The 16,360-nt window shown below is 46.0% G+C and overlaps 1 protein-coding gene across 3 annotated transcripts in view; it reads left to right on the forward strand.

Moving 5' to 3' along the window:
• LOC139751374 (open rectifier potassium channel protein 1-like) overlaps positions 1-15,006 on the forward strand; it is a 164,538-nt gene extending 149,532 nt beyond the window's left edge. For 2 of the 3 annotated variants that reach the window (XM_071666741.1, XM_071666743.1), the window contains 4 exons: positions 4,719-4,846; positions 5,250-5,345; positions 5,756-5,998; positions 6,203-8,348. In XM_071666741.1, the coding sequence (XP_071522842.1) occupies positions 4,719-4,846; positions 5,250-5,345; positions 5,756-5,998; positions 6,203-7,069 (1,334 nt within the window). In that variant the 3' untranslated portion in view covers positions 7,070-8,348. Of the gene's footprint in view, positions 1-4,718; positions 4,847-5,249; positions 5,346-5,755; positions 5,999-6,202; positions 8,349-10,562 lie in introns of those variants that run through there. The other variant, XM_071666742.1, reaches the window with a different exon arrangement.
• Positions 15,007-16,360: the final 1,354 nt, after the last annotated feature.

A 16,360-nucleotide genomic window follows, 5' to 3' on the forward strand; every position in this document is an offset into this window, starting at 1 on the left:
CGATGTAAAGTTTCCAAGATAGGGTGGAGGTTGCCGTTACAACAAGTATGTTCCCTGAGTCAAAAGATGGAATTACGGATCTATCAAAGATGAGAGGAAAGCTGCAAGGAATTTTCCAAAGAGAGAAGGGTAGACACTGGGTCTTGAACGCATTTTTTAACTTAACCAGATTTCCTCTAACCTACTGAGATAACTTACCCAAGTCTGAGTTTATTGAGGAAGTTGTGTCGAGAAGAGATGCAGATCGAGTGTGAGAAGTAGGAGCAGATTTGAAGAATGTGAAGGAATGTTTTGTTAAGTCATCAGAATATGAGTGCAATGAATTATTTGTAATAGATACAAAATCTTTGATAAAAAGCCGAAAAAAATAAATAGGAGACAGGACAGAACCCTGAGAGGCACCGCTGTTCATGGAGACATGGGGAGAAGCTGATCCATCAACAACCGCGGTCTCAGAGGCAGTCACATATAAGGGATCAAAGTGAGGGAGGGAAGCCAGAAGAGGGAAGCTGAGAGATAAGACGGTGATGCCACAACCAGTCAAAAACCTTGGATATAGCAAAGGTAACTACATAGCATTCCCAAAATCTTTCATGGATGCTGACCAGACATTAGTAAGATTGGAAAGAATACCACTTGTGGATCTCGCCCTACGGAAGTCCTACTGACGATCAGAGAGAACACAGTGATTCAAGATGCCTGAGGATATGGCCGCTGAATAGGGATTAAAAGATTTTAGAGACGCTAAAGTTTAAAGTAACAGGACGATAGTTAGAGGGTTTAGAATGGTCACCCTTCTTGTGGATGGGATGTACCAACGCATGCTTCCAAGGAGGTAAAGTTCTGGTTTACAGAGTTACTGGACGAAAACACACCATTGTAAACATTTTCTGGCCTAGAGTAAGATGGTTTAGGGAGACACTGTCCTCAAAAACCTCTGATCAGTGATCTTGCACATCAGGGCTCTGTGGAATTTCTAAGTTACGTAAGGAGTGACATAAAGCAATTGTGATCATTTTCTCTATACTAACAGGAGGTGGGGAACACCCAGAGGAAGCATCTTGATCCTGCCTCTGTCTGCTGGCCAGGTCGAGAAGCCCTTGATGTGAATGGAAGTGTTTGATTCACATGAGTTATGATGTAAGACTGGATGAGACTTAGATCCCTTCACGACCCCAGGTCGCCACCCACACACTGAATAAATACTGATAAGTTCAATGACATGAGAAGCACAAGTTCTGCAACACTTAGAACACTTCTCATGAATTCTGCAACATTAACAATACTCTTAGAGGACTAATGAAAATAGCCAGAACACTTGTCAGATGGCCTGAGACACATCCATATCCCTGCTACATCTGAGGCATTTCTCAAGGACCTCAACACTTGGATCAAGAAACTGTGGACTCTGCATCACTTGATGACTGTGTCCAGGACGCGGCAACACTTGCATAATTTGTCGTGTAGATTGATGTAGGTCCGGGCCACAAGACCAGCAAGCAGACATTTGGTCTCATAGACCACAACCCAGACCTCTGCACACATACACACGCCCAGGTTGCATAACTTGCCGGCTGCCGGCATTATCAGACAGCAGGCTGTATAGCCAGACCAGGGCCTAGTTGGGTAACATGCATGAGCCAGTACAAGCTGTAGTCTCATAACAGTTGTTAATATTCTGTTGCGTCCGCCGCTGTAATGCCTGACTTAATTAACATTGATATTCTAATTCCATGCTGACCAGGAGTGTTGTCAAGGTTAGTGTAGCTGGCCCTCACTGTGTGTAGCTGTCCCTACTGTGTGTAGCTGGCTCTCACTGTGTGTAGCTGGCCCTCACTGTGTGTAGCTGTCCCTACTGTGTGTAGCTGGCTCTCACTGTGTGTAGCTGTCCCTACTGTGTGTAGCTGGCCCTCACTGTGTGTAGCTGTCCCTCACTGTGTGTAGCTGTCTCTCACTGTGTGTAGCTGTCCCTCACCGTGTGTAGGTGTCCCTCACCGTGTGTGGCTCTCTCTCACTGTGTGTAGCTGTCCCTCACCGTGTGTAGCTGTCCCTCACCGTGTGTAGCTGTCTCTCACTGTGTGTAGCTGTCCCTCACCGTGTGTAGCTGTCCCTCACCGTGTGTAGCTGTCTCTCAGCGTGTGTTGCTGTCCCTAACTGTGTGTAGCCATCCCTCACTGTATGTGGTTGTCCTTCACCGTGTGTAGCTGTCTGTCACTGTGTGTAGCTGTCCCTCACTGTGTGTAGCTGTCCCTCACCGTGTGTAGCTGTCCCTCACCGTGTGTAGCTGCCCCTCACTGTGTGTAGTTGTCCCTCACTGTGTGTTGCTGTCCCTCACTGTATGTAGCTGTCCCTTACTGTGTGTAGCTGTCCCTCACCGTGTGTAGCTGTCTCTCTGTGTGTAGCTGTCCCTCAACGTGTGTAGCTGTCCCTCACCGTGTGTAGCTGTCCCTCACTGTATGTACCTGTCCCTTACTGTTTGTAGCGGTCCCTCACTGTTTGTAGCTGTCCCTTACTGTTTGTAGCGGTCCCTCACTGTGTGTAGCTGTCCCTTACTGTTTGTAGCTGTCCCTCACTGTGTGTAGCTGTCCCTCACCGTGTGTAGCTGTCCCTCACTGTATGTAGTTGTCCCTCACTGTGTGTAGCTGTCCCCTCACCTTGTGTAGCTGTCCCTCACTGTGTGTAGCTGTCCCTCACCGTGTGTAGCTGTCCCTCACCTTGTGTAGCTGTCCCTTACTGTTTGTAGCGGTCCCTCACTGTTTGTAGCTGTCCCTTACTGTTTGTAGCTGTCCCTCACTGTGTGTAGCTGTCCCTCACTGTGTGTAGCTGTCCCTCACCGTGTGTAGCTGTCCCTCACTGTGTGTAGTTGTCCCTCACTGTGTGTAGCTGTCCCTCACTGTGTGTAGCTGTCTCTCACCTTGTGTAGCTGTCCCTCACTGTGTGTAGCTGTCCCTCACCGTGTTTAAATGTCCCTTACTGTATGTAGCTGTCCTTCACTGTGTGTAGCTGTCCCTCACTGTGTGTAGCTGTCCCTCACCGTGTGTAGCTGTCCCTCACTGTGTGTAGCTGTCCCTTACCGTGCGTAGCTGTCCCTCACTGTGTGTAACTTCCCTCACTGTGTGTAGCTGTCTCTCACTGTGTGTAGCTGTCCCTCACTGTGTGTAACTTCCCTCACTGTTTGTAACTTCCCTCACTGTGTGTAGCTGACCCTCACCTTGTGTAGCTGTCCCTCTGTGTGTAGCTGTCCCTTACTGTGTCTAGCTGTCCCTCACTGTGTCTAGCTGTCCTTCACCGTGTCTAGCTGTCCTTCACCGTGTGTAGCTGTCCCTCACTGTGTGTAACTTCCCTCACTGTGTGTAGTTGTCCCTCACTGTGTGTAGTTATCCCTCACTGTGTATAGCTGTCCCTCACTGTGTGTAACTTCCCTCACTGTGTGTAGCTGTCCCTCACTGTGTGTAGCTGTCCCTCACCTTGTGTAGCTGTCCCTCTGTGTGTAGCTGTCCCTCACTGTGTCTAGCTGTCCCTCACTGTGTGTAGCTGTCCTTCACCGTGTGTAGCTGTCTCTCACCGTGTGTAGCTGTCCCTCACTGTGTGTAACTGTCCCTCACTGTGTGTAGCTGTCCCTCACCGTGTGTAGCTGTCCCTCACTGTGTGTAGCTGTCCCTCACTGTGTGTAACTTCCCTCACTGTGTGTAGCTGTCCCTCACTGTGTGTAGCTGTCCCTCTGTGTGTAGCTGTCCCTCACTGTGTCTAGCTGTCCCTCATTGTGTGTAGCTGTCCTTCACCGTGTGTAGCTGTCCCTCACTGTGTGTAGCTGTCCCTCACTGTGTGTAGCTGTCCTTCACCGTGTGTAGCTGTCCCTCACTGTGTGTAGCTGTCCCTCACTGTGTGTAGCTGTCCTTAACTGTGTGTAGCTGTCCCTCACTGTGTGTAGCTGTCCTTCACCGTGTGTAGCTGTCCCTCACTGTGTGTAACTGTCCCTCACTGTGTGTAGCTGTCCCTCACCGTGTGTAGCTGTCCCTCACTGTGTGTAGCTGTCCTTCACCGTGTGTAGCTGTCCCTCACTGTGTGTAGCTGTCCCTCACTGTGTGTAGCTGTCCTTCACCGTGTGTAGCTGTCCCTCACTGTGTGTAACTGTCCCTCACTGTGTGTAGCTGTCCCTCACCGTGTGTAGCTGTCCCTCACTGTGTGTAGCTGTCCTTCACCGTGTGTAGCTGTCCCTCACTGTGTGTAAGTGTCCCTCACTGTGTGTAGCTGTCCTTCACTGTGTGTAGCTGTCCCTCACTGTGTGTAGCTGTACCTCACTGTGTGTAGCTGTCCCTCACTGTGTGTAGCTGTCCCTCACCGTGTGTAGATGTCCCTCACTGTGTGTAGCCCGCACTGTGTGTAGCTGTCCCTCACTATGTATAGCTGTCCCTGTAGCGTGTATGGTTTCCTGTTCATTGATTAAGGTAAGTTTTCACCCGCTGTATAATTACAAGAAAGCGGAGTTCTGTAACACCACATTGACCATATAATCCTATGTAAGGAAATGCTAAAAGTCGATTCTATATATATGTTTCCTGACATGTTTCAACGGTATATAAGTGCCCAAACATCTCTTAGCGTCCAGACGTGGTCAACACACGTTGCGGACATGTCTTAATGTGTCAGAACCTGTGCATTTTCTGGGCTCATCCTCTCCTTAACCATTTTTGACCTCGTTTGACTGGCCTTTGCAGGGCTTCAGGAACATGACCACGTCTTACTGTGGCTGTACAAGATAGTCATGGTCATATGGATCATCTTCGGCCTGGGTTACATCGTCATGATCATCACCTTCGTCCAGCAGGCGCTCAAGTCGAAAAAGGTAACCCCCCCCCCCCTCGTGGTCAAATTATAATTGGTTATCCCTCGTGGTCAAATCATAATGGGTTATTATCTCTGGTAATCATCTCCTGCGTACCTTACTAGTCGAATACGAAGGGATAGGGTGAGGTTTGTTGGTGAGGGGGAGGGGGGAGACTGGATATCCTCCTCCCCTACTGTATAATCACTCTCTGAAAATAGAAATATAGAACTGAATAGAATATATGCACATTCGGTTTAACTATCATGCATCACATATCTGTGTAAAACCGCACACCTGGAATATATGAACAAGTGACACACACACACCCACACACACACACACACTGTATGTAGCATTGACCGTACACACCTGTATCGCTGTACATCTGTCTCTCTCGCTGTGACTGGTGTTGTTCCTGCAGGTACACAACCTGGAGAGGAAGTTGGCCTCTCTGCTGAAGCGACACGCCTCCAGGCTCAGCACCAACGTCAACAGAGACCTGAAGCGGATAAGGACGGTGGGTTGATGATGCCTCGCTCTGTCTGTCTTTTCCTTTGTCCTCCATTTCATCTCTTATGTGTCTAGTTTTGTCTGTCTGTCTGTCTGTCTCTAAAGGCTAGCGAAAGTTAGTGTCGGCCAAGGTGACTGGTTGAGGCCACACTTGCAGACGTATCACATGTAAATGCACCTTGAGATTTATATGATTGTCACACTCTAGGCATGGACTAGTCCTGGACGTCTTCATTCCACCTTGCTATGCCTCTCCGTCATGACTCACATCACATCTTCCTTTCCTCCATATCTGCTTCTCTGTATAACATCCACGGAAAGTGATGGTAACAATGCTGATTAATGTTATGACTTGTTTATCTAATGACCATCCACAAACATGAGGCGGTTGTCATAAATGCGAGCGTCACCCTGCAGATGGTGAACACGTTGGCTGTGATGCAGCGCCAGCCAATGTATCTAGAGGACAAGAGAGAGGACAGCATTGCGCAGAAAGTCGTCCGGAAGGTGAAGAAGCGTAGTGGCAACGAGCCCAGCATCCAGGTGGCCAGGCCCTCATCCCCAGACGTCGTCCACTTCATCCACCATACACCTACAACCTCCAGACATCCACATATCCCCCGCTCAGCCTCGGCGCCGGACCTCACCTGCCTCCGTAAGGTCTGTACACGATCACTCTCTGTTGTCTTCACAGGATACAGTTACAAGTATTTAGTCCAGTCATTCCATATTTGTGTGTTAGATTACTTTCCTTGGCAGAAATTTGATACCCATGTAGTCATGTCTAATGTTACTTTACAATGATCTAGTCATGTCACATACATAGCACCGATGTTGAGTTTCCGGCATGGGTGTGTGTTGCAGGTTGATGCGTTGCAGCAGCTGCAGTCACTCAGCAACATCAACATGTTCCTGGACATGGTGGAGTCTTTGATGCTGGAGCACGAGGCCCTGGCAGCCGGGGACGTGGAGGACGAGGTGCGACACATCGTGGAGGAGGTCGAAGCTGCTTCTGAGTCTGACTTCGAATCCGACAAGAAGTCTGAAGGTTCTCACTCCACCGAGGTCATCTCGCGAGACCTGGAGAATGGCTACCTCAACCAGGGCTACATTCCCAACGATGAAGAGACCTCAGCAGGGCATCAGAAGGAACCACACTCCCGGGACCACCACCAGAGGGAGGATGACACGAAGCGTTACGAAAGATTAAAGAACAAGTTGAATGTGCTTCTCAGAAGGAGGTCCAGCCAGGTTACTTCCCTCACTGACACCCCTGACAGCGTGGATGATGAGCTGAAGGCACCCAACCACCTCTTAGGAGAGGTGGCAGCCATCTTCAGTCAGCCGCCGTGGTGGCAGCCGGGCACACTCGGTCCTCGGCCACATCGCCGTATCAGCCGCTCAGTTCCTGCACGTATTAAAGAAACGTCCGACAAATCTCATTATGTCATAAGCGACATCTTCGTGCAGCTGGGCTATGTCAACTCCTCGTGCAAACTACAGCAGGCGAATGGTCTCGCAAGCCAAGACCAACCACAGACCGAGGTAGGTAACTCTACGTGCTACACTGACGTCAAAGATGGTATACATGAAACACAACAGACGTTCTCAGAAAGATGCCATCCAACAGAGAGGCCCCTCTCACCCTGGCTTCCTCCCGCCCAGCCGGAGAGCGAAGAGGTCAGACCTAATTGGGAAAACCATCCTGAGGCAGAACACACTCGCTTATGATGTCCACCAACCTGCCGTAGCAGGGCGGGACCCTGTGCCACCAAGTGATCGGTTCTCAGTACTAGTGAAGGACTCAGTGGCACCAAGTACCCACTTCCTAGTACGGCTTAAAACACTGTAGCACCAAGTACTAGTGAGGGACAGTGTGGTCCATGTGCCAGTAAAGGTCAAAGTGGGCTAAGGACTAGTGAGGGTCTGTGTGGGCCAAGTACCAATGTGGATATATATGAGCTTAGTACCAGTGAGGGACGGTGTGAGCAAAATACTAGTGAAGATCTCTATGGGTCAAGTACTATTGGGAAACTATGTGAGTCATGTACTAGTGAGGGACTTTATGTGGCAGGGAGACACCGGACCTCGGTGTCTGTGTCATCATTCGTCAGATAAGAATGTACAGTTCTGTGAGACTACAGAGGGAATTAATCTATATCTGTGATAAATATAGCAAGAGATAGATAAGAATTCCACAGTATTAGATAATATTACTGCAGAGTAATTCATCACATGATGAGCAGTGATAGACGGTCCAATTGAAATATACAAGATAACATCATGATAAGAGGCCAGTACAATGTGCAGTATTATGTACATTAATGAACAGATGTAGCTTCATGAAGCCAATGTACATTTCTGTCATATGGCTGAAGCCTCCATGGCGAAATGTCGAGAGCGTCCGTGATTATGTATATTTTGCACAGGCTTGAATCGTAGATTATCATACAATCTCCACGGATAGGTTAGAGTCACCCATTCAAGAAGAGGCTAGATGAGCCTTTCTGAACGGAGGATTGTTTGCTTTCTATAAGGTAGGGTGGGTCAGGTTATCCTATGATAGGAAAACTAGATTAACCTTTCCCTGGATGGGTTATCTTACCTTATCTTAGGATAGATCAGATTAGGATGTCTCGGATGACCTTAGGATCATTTTTTAACTGATGAGGTTTGAGGATGTGTATGAGGTACACTGATGGCTGGTCCCTAAGGTCATCTGGAGCCTGTCTGGCATAGTGGGTGGAATGTGGTGTTTGATTCCCCCTCTTGTTGGTGCCTGATCTCACTCTTACCTTCCCATCAGCCGTCCATCTATTTTTCTTGAACATTCTCCTAAAATCTTCCCTTTTTCGTAACACCCTTAATGGGCCTTAAAGTATCGACCACTTACTCCTCAGTTTTAGGTAAAATACAAACAATTATCAGGGATAGGATGTTCAGTCCTTACATGATAAACTGACATCTGAATATAAACACGGGTTATGCAATAAAAGATCCTTTTTAACAAATTGACTGGAGTTCTTGACTTATTTAACAACTGGATCTCGAAAGTATCTTCTGTTATTATAAAGGAAGTCTTTCAAAAAGCTTTTGATAAAATGCCACACGATAGAGTTGGCTAGATAGACTCAAACCACACGGCATAGGTAATGAAGTTTGGCGCATGGATGACACGTTGGCTCGTAAGTGTAAAACAATGAGTGTTATCAAACAGGGAAGCATCCGACTGGCTCGGCGTGACAAGTGGGGTACCACAAGGCTCAGTCCTGGGACCTATACTTTTCATTATTCATATACATCTGGAGACAAGGACTCTCGAGCATGATTTGAAAATTTACCAATGACATGCTATTAGGAACTATAGCCCAAATAAAGGAAGAGTGGCTTTCGTAGTGCAATGTCTCCAGGTTATTTCCCCTCTGTCATTCTCCTCTGGTCCTTCTGTCCCACGAATTTGGGTGAATCTTTGTTGTGACATTTGACATCTCCAAAACATCTAGGCAGTTGGTAGCACATGATTGTACATTCTGGGTTACATTCCTTCAGCTTCCCTCACTTCCTCTGTTCGTTACGGCAGAGCTTCCTTTCCTGTTGCTCTGTCGCGGTTACCGTTGACGGGGCAGCTTCTCCATCCAGTCAACAGTATTGTCCCTCAGGGTACTGCAACACCGCCTGCCATCTTTCTTCTCTCCATCAATAATCTTTCGTTACTCTTAACCACATGACTCCACTTTGTATATTTCAACTCACATTTCCTCCCCTCTCTTTCCCCAATACTTGTTCTTTTTCTTGCACTGAACCATGATTCCTCTGCGGACCTTACTACATCTGGGACTGAGGAAGCAGGAACCTGATTAAAATCATTGGTGCAAAGGTAAAATTCCTGGCCATAACTCATTCTAATTATCACTCGTTCCCAACTTTTCAGTATCACAACAACAAAATTCAACCTGCTACTAACATAACATGCTTGGCATAACATATCCTTCGTTACTTCTTCATAATAAGCATTCGAGATGTGCTCTCTAACGGCAAAGATGTTGTGTAGATACTAGAATTATTGTTCTTGTGAGCTGTTGCATCGTATGCAAAGTGTGGTTTATACATCCAGATACCCAGAGTACTGCTCATACGTCTGGAGTGGCTCTTCCTTGACCTGTATCACAGCCAGCTATCATACCACCTCTCATCACCCATCCCTTTCTACCCGCCATGTTGTTGATACCTTCTCTGTTTAAGCCACGAGCTCTCTGCCTGTGCCCCAGCAGCCACCAAGCCTTAGACCTCGCGACGCGTGACAGGCTGCTGCTTCCCACTGTTTCGTTGAGGAGACTAGCCACACGAAGACTGACCATTATGATGCATCCCTCGAATATCAAAGCTGTAGAATTCCCTTCCTTCTTTTCTCTCTCATTGTTCCTACAAACTTCCCACATTTAGCAGTTAGGTTTACAAACACCTGGGGAGGTCATGTTGATCCCTCCTTCATTCTTTCTCCCGTTCTCTGTATTTTTCTTTTCGTCCAAGATGCTAAGCCTAGAGTGAGGTGTTCCCCGTGTCATGTTGGGTGGCTACGAGAGAATAATTGGGTATACTAGATTTTTACAGCAGGCAGATACATGGTAAATGAACTTAAGTGGACGATAAATATAAGTGATGCATATTGGTGATGAATATATTGAACAGGCATTTGAAATGTTTGGGAAACCGTCATCAGAAGTGCAGGAAGAGACATGGGGATCTGAAGAAAGTTTTTCCAACACTCAATAATTCCTACAACAATTGCTTCAGTTTACATTGACATGCAACGACCAGACATAACGGGATCAAGTTAAGGCGAATGTGGGATGTAATGTTAACACGGGAAGGTATTTTCTCCAGCAGTAGAGTTACAGAACCTTAGAAGAAACAACAGTACCACCAGAGATCATGGTAAAGACTTCCAATACCTTTAACTCGCAGCTTTACAAGTACTTCGGTGATACTAAGCAACTAACTCTCCACAAGATAAACACTGGAACGTGCACGCAGTTCAGATTTCCTCTATTCCTTGCCGAATTCAGCCTCCTCACTGGGTTATCCATCAGCCTAAACCACATCAGAATGTTTTCTAATTACGCTAGAGTGTTTTTTCCTCGGATAATCCAACTGACTAGATTACATCAGAATATTTTTTATTTAATTCTAATCACGTTTTTCCATGTATTCCCATGTACACTAGGTCCAGAGTTAGGGATGGGCCTTCCCAGCCGCTGGCTCCATCAGGTGGATCCTTCAACCACTAAGTCTACAGCCAGGATCCCTTAACCTCAAGGTCCGTCAGGGGTCCCTCATCCACAAGGTCCATCAGTGGGTCCCTCATCCACAAGGTCCATCAGTGGGTCCCTCAACCTCAAGGTCCATCAGTGGGTCCCTCAACCTCAAGGTCCATCAGTGGGTCCCTCAACCTCAAGGTCCATCAATGGGTCCCTTATCCACAAGGTCCATCAGTGGGTCCCTCAACCTCAAGGTCCATCAGTGGGTCCCTCAACCTCAAGGTCCATCAGTGGGTCCCTCATCCACAAGGTCCATCAGTGGGTCCCTCATCCACAAGGTCCATCAGTGGGTCCCTCATCCACAAGGTCCATCAGTGGGTCCCTCAACCTCAAGGTCCATCAGTGGGTCGCTCATCCACAAGGTCCATGAGTGGGTCCCTCATCCACAAGGTCTATCAGTGGGTCCCTCATCCACAAGGTCTATCAGTGGGTCCCTCATCCACAAGGTCCCTCAGTGGGTCCCTCAACCTCAAGGCCCATCAGTGGGTCCCTCATCCACGAGGTCCATCAGTGGGTCCCTCATCCACAAGGTCTATCAGTGGGTCCCTCATCCACAAGGTCCCTCAGTGGGTCCTTCAACCCCAAGGTCCATCAGTGGGTCCCTCAACCTCAAGGTCCATCAGTGGGTCCCTCATCCACAAGGTCTATCAGTGGGTCCCTCAATCATAAGGTCCATTAGGAGACCCCTCATCCACAAGGGCCATCATGTGGTCCCTCAACCATAAGGTCCATCAGGGGACCCATCATCCACAAGGTCTATCAGTTGGGTCCCTCATCCACAAGGTCCCTCAGTGGGTCCCTCAACCTCAAGGCCCATCAGTGGGTCCCTCATCCACGAGGTCCATCAGTGGGTCCCTCATCCACAAGGTCTATCAGTGGGTCCCTCATCCACAAGGTCCCTCAGTGGGTCCTTCAACCCCAAGGTCCATCAGTGGGTCCTTCAACCCCAAGGTCCATCAGTGGGTCCCTCATCCACAAGGTCCATCAGTGGGTCCCTCATCCACAAGGTCCATCATGTGGTCCCTCAACCATAAGGTCCATCAGGGGACCCATCATCCACAAGGTCCATCATGGGGTCCCTCGTCCACAAGGTCGATCAGTGGGCCCCTCAATCATAAGGTCCATCAGGGGGCCCCTCACCCACAAGGTCCATCAGGGTCCCTCATACACAAGATCCATCAGGGGACCCATGATCCACAAGGGCCATCATGGGGTCCCTCAACCATAAGGTCCATCAGGGGACCCATCATCCACAAGGGCCATCATGGGGTCCCTCACCCACAAGGGCCATCATGGGGTCCCTCACCCACAAGGGCCATCATGGAGTCCCTCAACCACATGGGCCATCATGGGGTCCCTTCTGATTACGCGCAACATTTCTAGTAAGAAAACTATGTTGTATACGTAATTAAACTAAGTTACATATCAATTTTGTTATATATATATATATATATATATATATATATATATATATATATATATATATATATATATATATATATATATATATATATATATATATATTTCCCTGGGGATAGGGGAGAAAGAATACTTCCCACGTATTCCCTGCGTGTCGTAGAAGGCGACTAAAAGGGAAGGGAGCGGGGGGCTGGAAATCCTCCCCTCTCGTTTTTTTTTTTTTTTTTTCTTCTTTTTTTTTTCCAAAAGAAGGAACAGAGAAGAGGGCCAGGTGAGGATATTCCCTCAAAGGCCCAGTTCTCTGTTCTTAACGCTACCTCGCTATCGCGGGAAATAGCGAATAGTATGAAAAAAAAAAAAAATATATATATATTTATATATATATATATATATATATATATATATATATATATATATATATATATATATATATATATATATGAGATAACCTGTCTGTGATCCGCATTATATTCAATGCAAATATTACTTAAAAGATATTATATATTATTAAATACCGTACCTGTCCAAGAGGACTTATGACTGTGTCTTTTCTTTCCCGAATGCTTTCATCTCTGGTGACTCACGGCAACTCTAAGCGGTACATACCAACAACAGCAGAATTTTCTGATTTCAGTGTGTATTTTTCAGCATACTATGAGTATGCTGAAAAATACACACTGGTGGACCCGTACACACCCATTCACACCGTGTGGTCGACCCATACATACCTGTGATCAACCCATAAACACCATGTGATCATCCCATTCACACTGTCATTAACCCATACACACCATGTGATAAACCCATACACACTATATGATCAACCCATTCACATCATAAGATAAACCCACATACAGTGTGGTCAGCCTATACATACCTCTGATCAATCCATATATACCATGTGATGAACCCATCCATACATGTATTCAGCCCATACGCACCGTGTGATCATCCCAAGCACACAATGTGATGAACGTATACATACCTGTGATTAAGTCATACACACCATGTGATCAACCTATACTTGCCTGTGATCAACCAAAACTCACCATGTGATCAACCTATACATACCTGGGATCAACCTATACACACCTGTGATCAACCTATACACACCGTGTAGCGAAACCATATAAACTTTGGTTTGATACCATACACACTGCGGTCAGCATAGATACACTGTAACCTCGTATACACTGTGTGGTGAATTCATTATACTATGCTGCGAATTCTAACGTCATCTGGTGAGCCCAGTCAGAGTGAGTAGTGAAGCAGTTAGTAAACGTCACATAGCGTATCACACACTATGTGCTGAAATGCACCACATCGTGTGATAAATTCACACAACGAGCGATGATTTGAAAAACGGAAAAATTCTATATTGAATGCCACTGAAAACAACCAAAACAACAAGTGTCCAGACTTTTTCCAGTCTATGTCTATAAAGTATTAATTGATCTTAGGTCAAACAACCGCATGGACAAAACCTGTTATGTGATGGTATTGGCCCCTTGCCTAGTCCTCTTCGATAGCATATATATATATATATATATATATATATATATATATATATATATATATATATATATATCATACTTTGTCGCTGTCTCCCGCGTTAGCTAGGTAGCGCAAGGAAACAGACGAAAGAATGGCCCAACCCACACACATACACATGTATATACCTACACGTCCACACACGCACATATACATACCTATACATTTTAGCGTATACATATATATACATACACAGACATATACATATATACACATGCACATAATTCAAACTTGCTGCCTTTATTCATTCCCGTCGCCACCCCGCCACACATGAAAATGACACCCCTTCCCCCACGCACGGACGCGAGATAGCGCTAAGAAAAGACAACAAAGGCCACATTCATTCACACTCAGTCTCTAGCTGTCATGTATAATGCACCGAAACCACAGCTCCCTTTCCACATCCAGGCCCCACAGAACTTTACACGGTTTACCCCAGACGCTTCACATGCCCTGGTTCAATCTATTGACAGCACGTCCAACCCGGTATACCACATCGTTCCAATTCACTCTATTCCTTGCACGCCTTTCATCCTCCAGCATGTTCAGGCTCCGATCACTCAAAATCTTTTTCACTCCATCCTTCCACTTCCAATTTGGTCTCCCACTTCTCGTTCCCTCCACCTCTGACACATATATCCTCTTGGTCAACCTTTCCTCACTCATTCTCTCCATGTGACCAAACCATTTCAAAACACCCTCTTCTGCTCTCTCTTACCCTTTCATTATTTACTCGATCAAACCACCTCACACCACATATTGTCTTCAAACAATATTAGTTTGGGAATGTCTTAGTAGTAAAGTTAGGGGTTGGTGAGAGGATTAGAGATACGGAAGGAGTAACACTACTTCTGAAACAGGAGTTGTGGGAGTATGTGATAGAGTCTAAGGAAATAAGTTCTACATTGATAAGCATAAAACTGAAAGTTAGTGGCGAGAAATGGGTGATTATTAGTGCTTATGCACCTGGTCATGAGAAGAAAGATCTTGAGATGCAAGTTTTGAGAGCAGTTGAATGTGTTAGCAGTTTTGGTGCACGAGACTTATGAGTGATGGGTGATTTGAATGCGAAGGTGAGTAATGTGGCAGTTGAGATTGTTATTGGTGCACATGGCGTATTCAGTGCTGTGAATGGAAGTGGTGAAGACCTCGTAGATTTGTATACTGAACGAAGACTGATGATTGGGAATACCTGGTTTAAAAAGAGTGATATACATAAGTATACGTATGTGGGTAAGAGAAATGGTCAACAGGCATTATCGGATTACGTATAGATTGATAGACGTGGAAAAGAAAGACTTCAGCATGTAAATGTGCTGAGATGGTCAGCTGGTGGGATGTCTGATCACTGTCTTTTGGAGGCGAAGGTGAAGATTTGTAGAGGTTTTCAAAAAAGAAGAGAAAATATCGGGAAGAAGAGAGTGGTGAGAGTAAGTGAGCTTGGAAAGGAGACTTGTGTGAAGAAATACCATGATAGACTGAGTATAGAAAGGCAAAATGTGAGAACAAATAAAGTGAGGGGAGTGGGTAAGGAATGAGATGTATGATGGCATGTGCATGACATTCATGTAGTATGAGAAAAGTGGGAAATAGGCAGATTTGAAAGGGTAGTGAGTGGCGGGATGAAGAAGTAAAGATGTTAGTGAAAGAGAAAAGAGAGGAGTTTGCACGATACAAGGAAGGAGTGGAAATGACTAAGAGATGCAAAAGAGAAAGTAGCAGGAAGTTGCAAGGGTTGAAAAAGAGGGCAAATGAGATTTGGGGAGAGTATCATTAAACTTTAGGGAGAATAAAAGATGTTTTGGGAGGAGGTGAATAACGTGAGTAAGACAAGAGACCAAATGGGAATTTTGGTGAAGGGGGCTAGGGGGAAGTGATAATAGGTAGTGATAAAATGAAGACGAGATAGAGTATTTTCAAGGATTGTTGAATGCGTTTGATGACAGAGTGGCAGATGTAAGATGTTATTGATTGGTTGGTAAGGATATTTAATGTATGTTTGGATCATGGTGAAGTGCCTGAAGATTGGCGGAATGCATGTATAATGCATTGTACAAAGGCAAAGGAGATAAGGTGAGTGTTCAAACTTGAGGCATACGTTTGTTGAGTATTCCTGAAAAATTGTATAGGAAGCTATTGATTGAGAGAGTGAAGGCATGCACAGAGCTTCAAATTGCGGAGGAGCAGTGTGGTTTTGGAAGTAGTAAAGGATATGTGGATCAGGTGTTTACTTTGAAGAATGTGTGTGAGAACTACTTAGACAAACAGATGGATCTGTATGCAGCATTTATGGATCTGGAGAAGGCATATGATAGGGTTTATAGAGATGTTTTGTGGAAGATACGAAAAATATATGGTGTGGGAGGTAAGCTGCTAGAAGAAGTGAAAGGTTCTTATCAAAGGTGTAAGGCATGTGTACAAGTAGGAAGAGAGGAAAGTGATTGGTTCCCAGTGAAGGTTGGTCTGTGGCAGGGGTGTGTGATGTCTCCATGGTTAACTTGTTTATGGATGAGGTGGTTAGGGAGGTAAATGCAAGAGTTTTGGAGAGATCGGCGAGTATGCAGTCTGTTCACCGATGATACAGCACTGTTGTCTGATTCGAGTGAGAAACTGCAGAAGATGGTGACAGTTTGGAAAAGTGTGTGAAAGGAGAAAGTTGAGAATAAATGCGAATAACAGCAAGGGTTGGGAACAAGTTAGTTGGGATGTAAGTCTGAATAGAGAAAAATTGGAG

Source organism: Panulirus ornatus, chromosome 11, assembly GCF_036320965.1.
Source record: "Panulirus ornatus isolate Po-2019 chromosome 11, ASM3632096v1, whole genome shotgun sequence".
NCBI classification, from domain to species: Eukaryota; Metazoa; Arthropoda; class Malacostraca; order Decapoda; family Palinuridae; genus Panulirus; species Panulirus ornatus.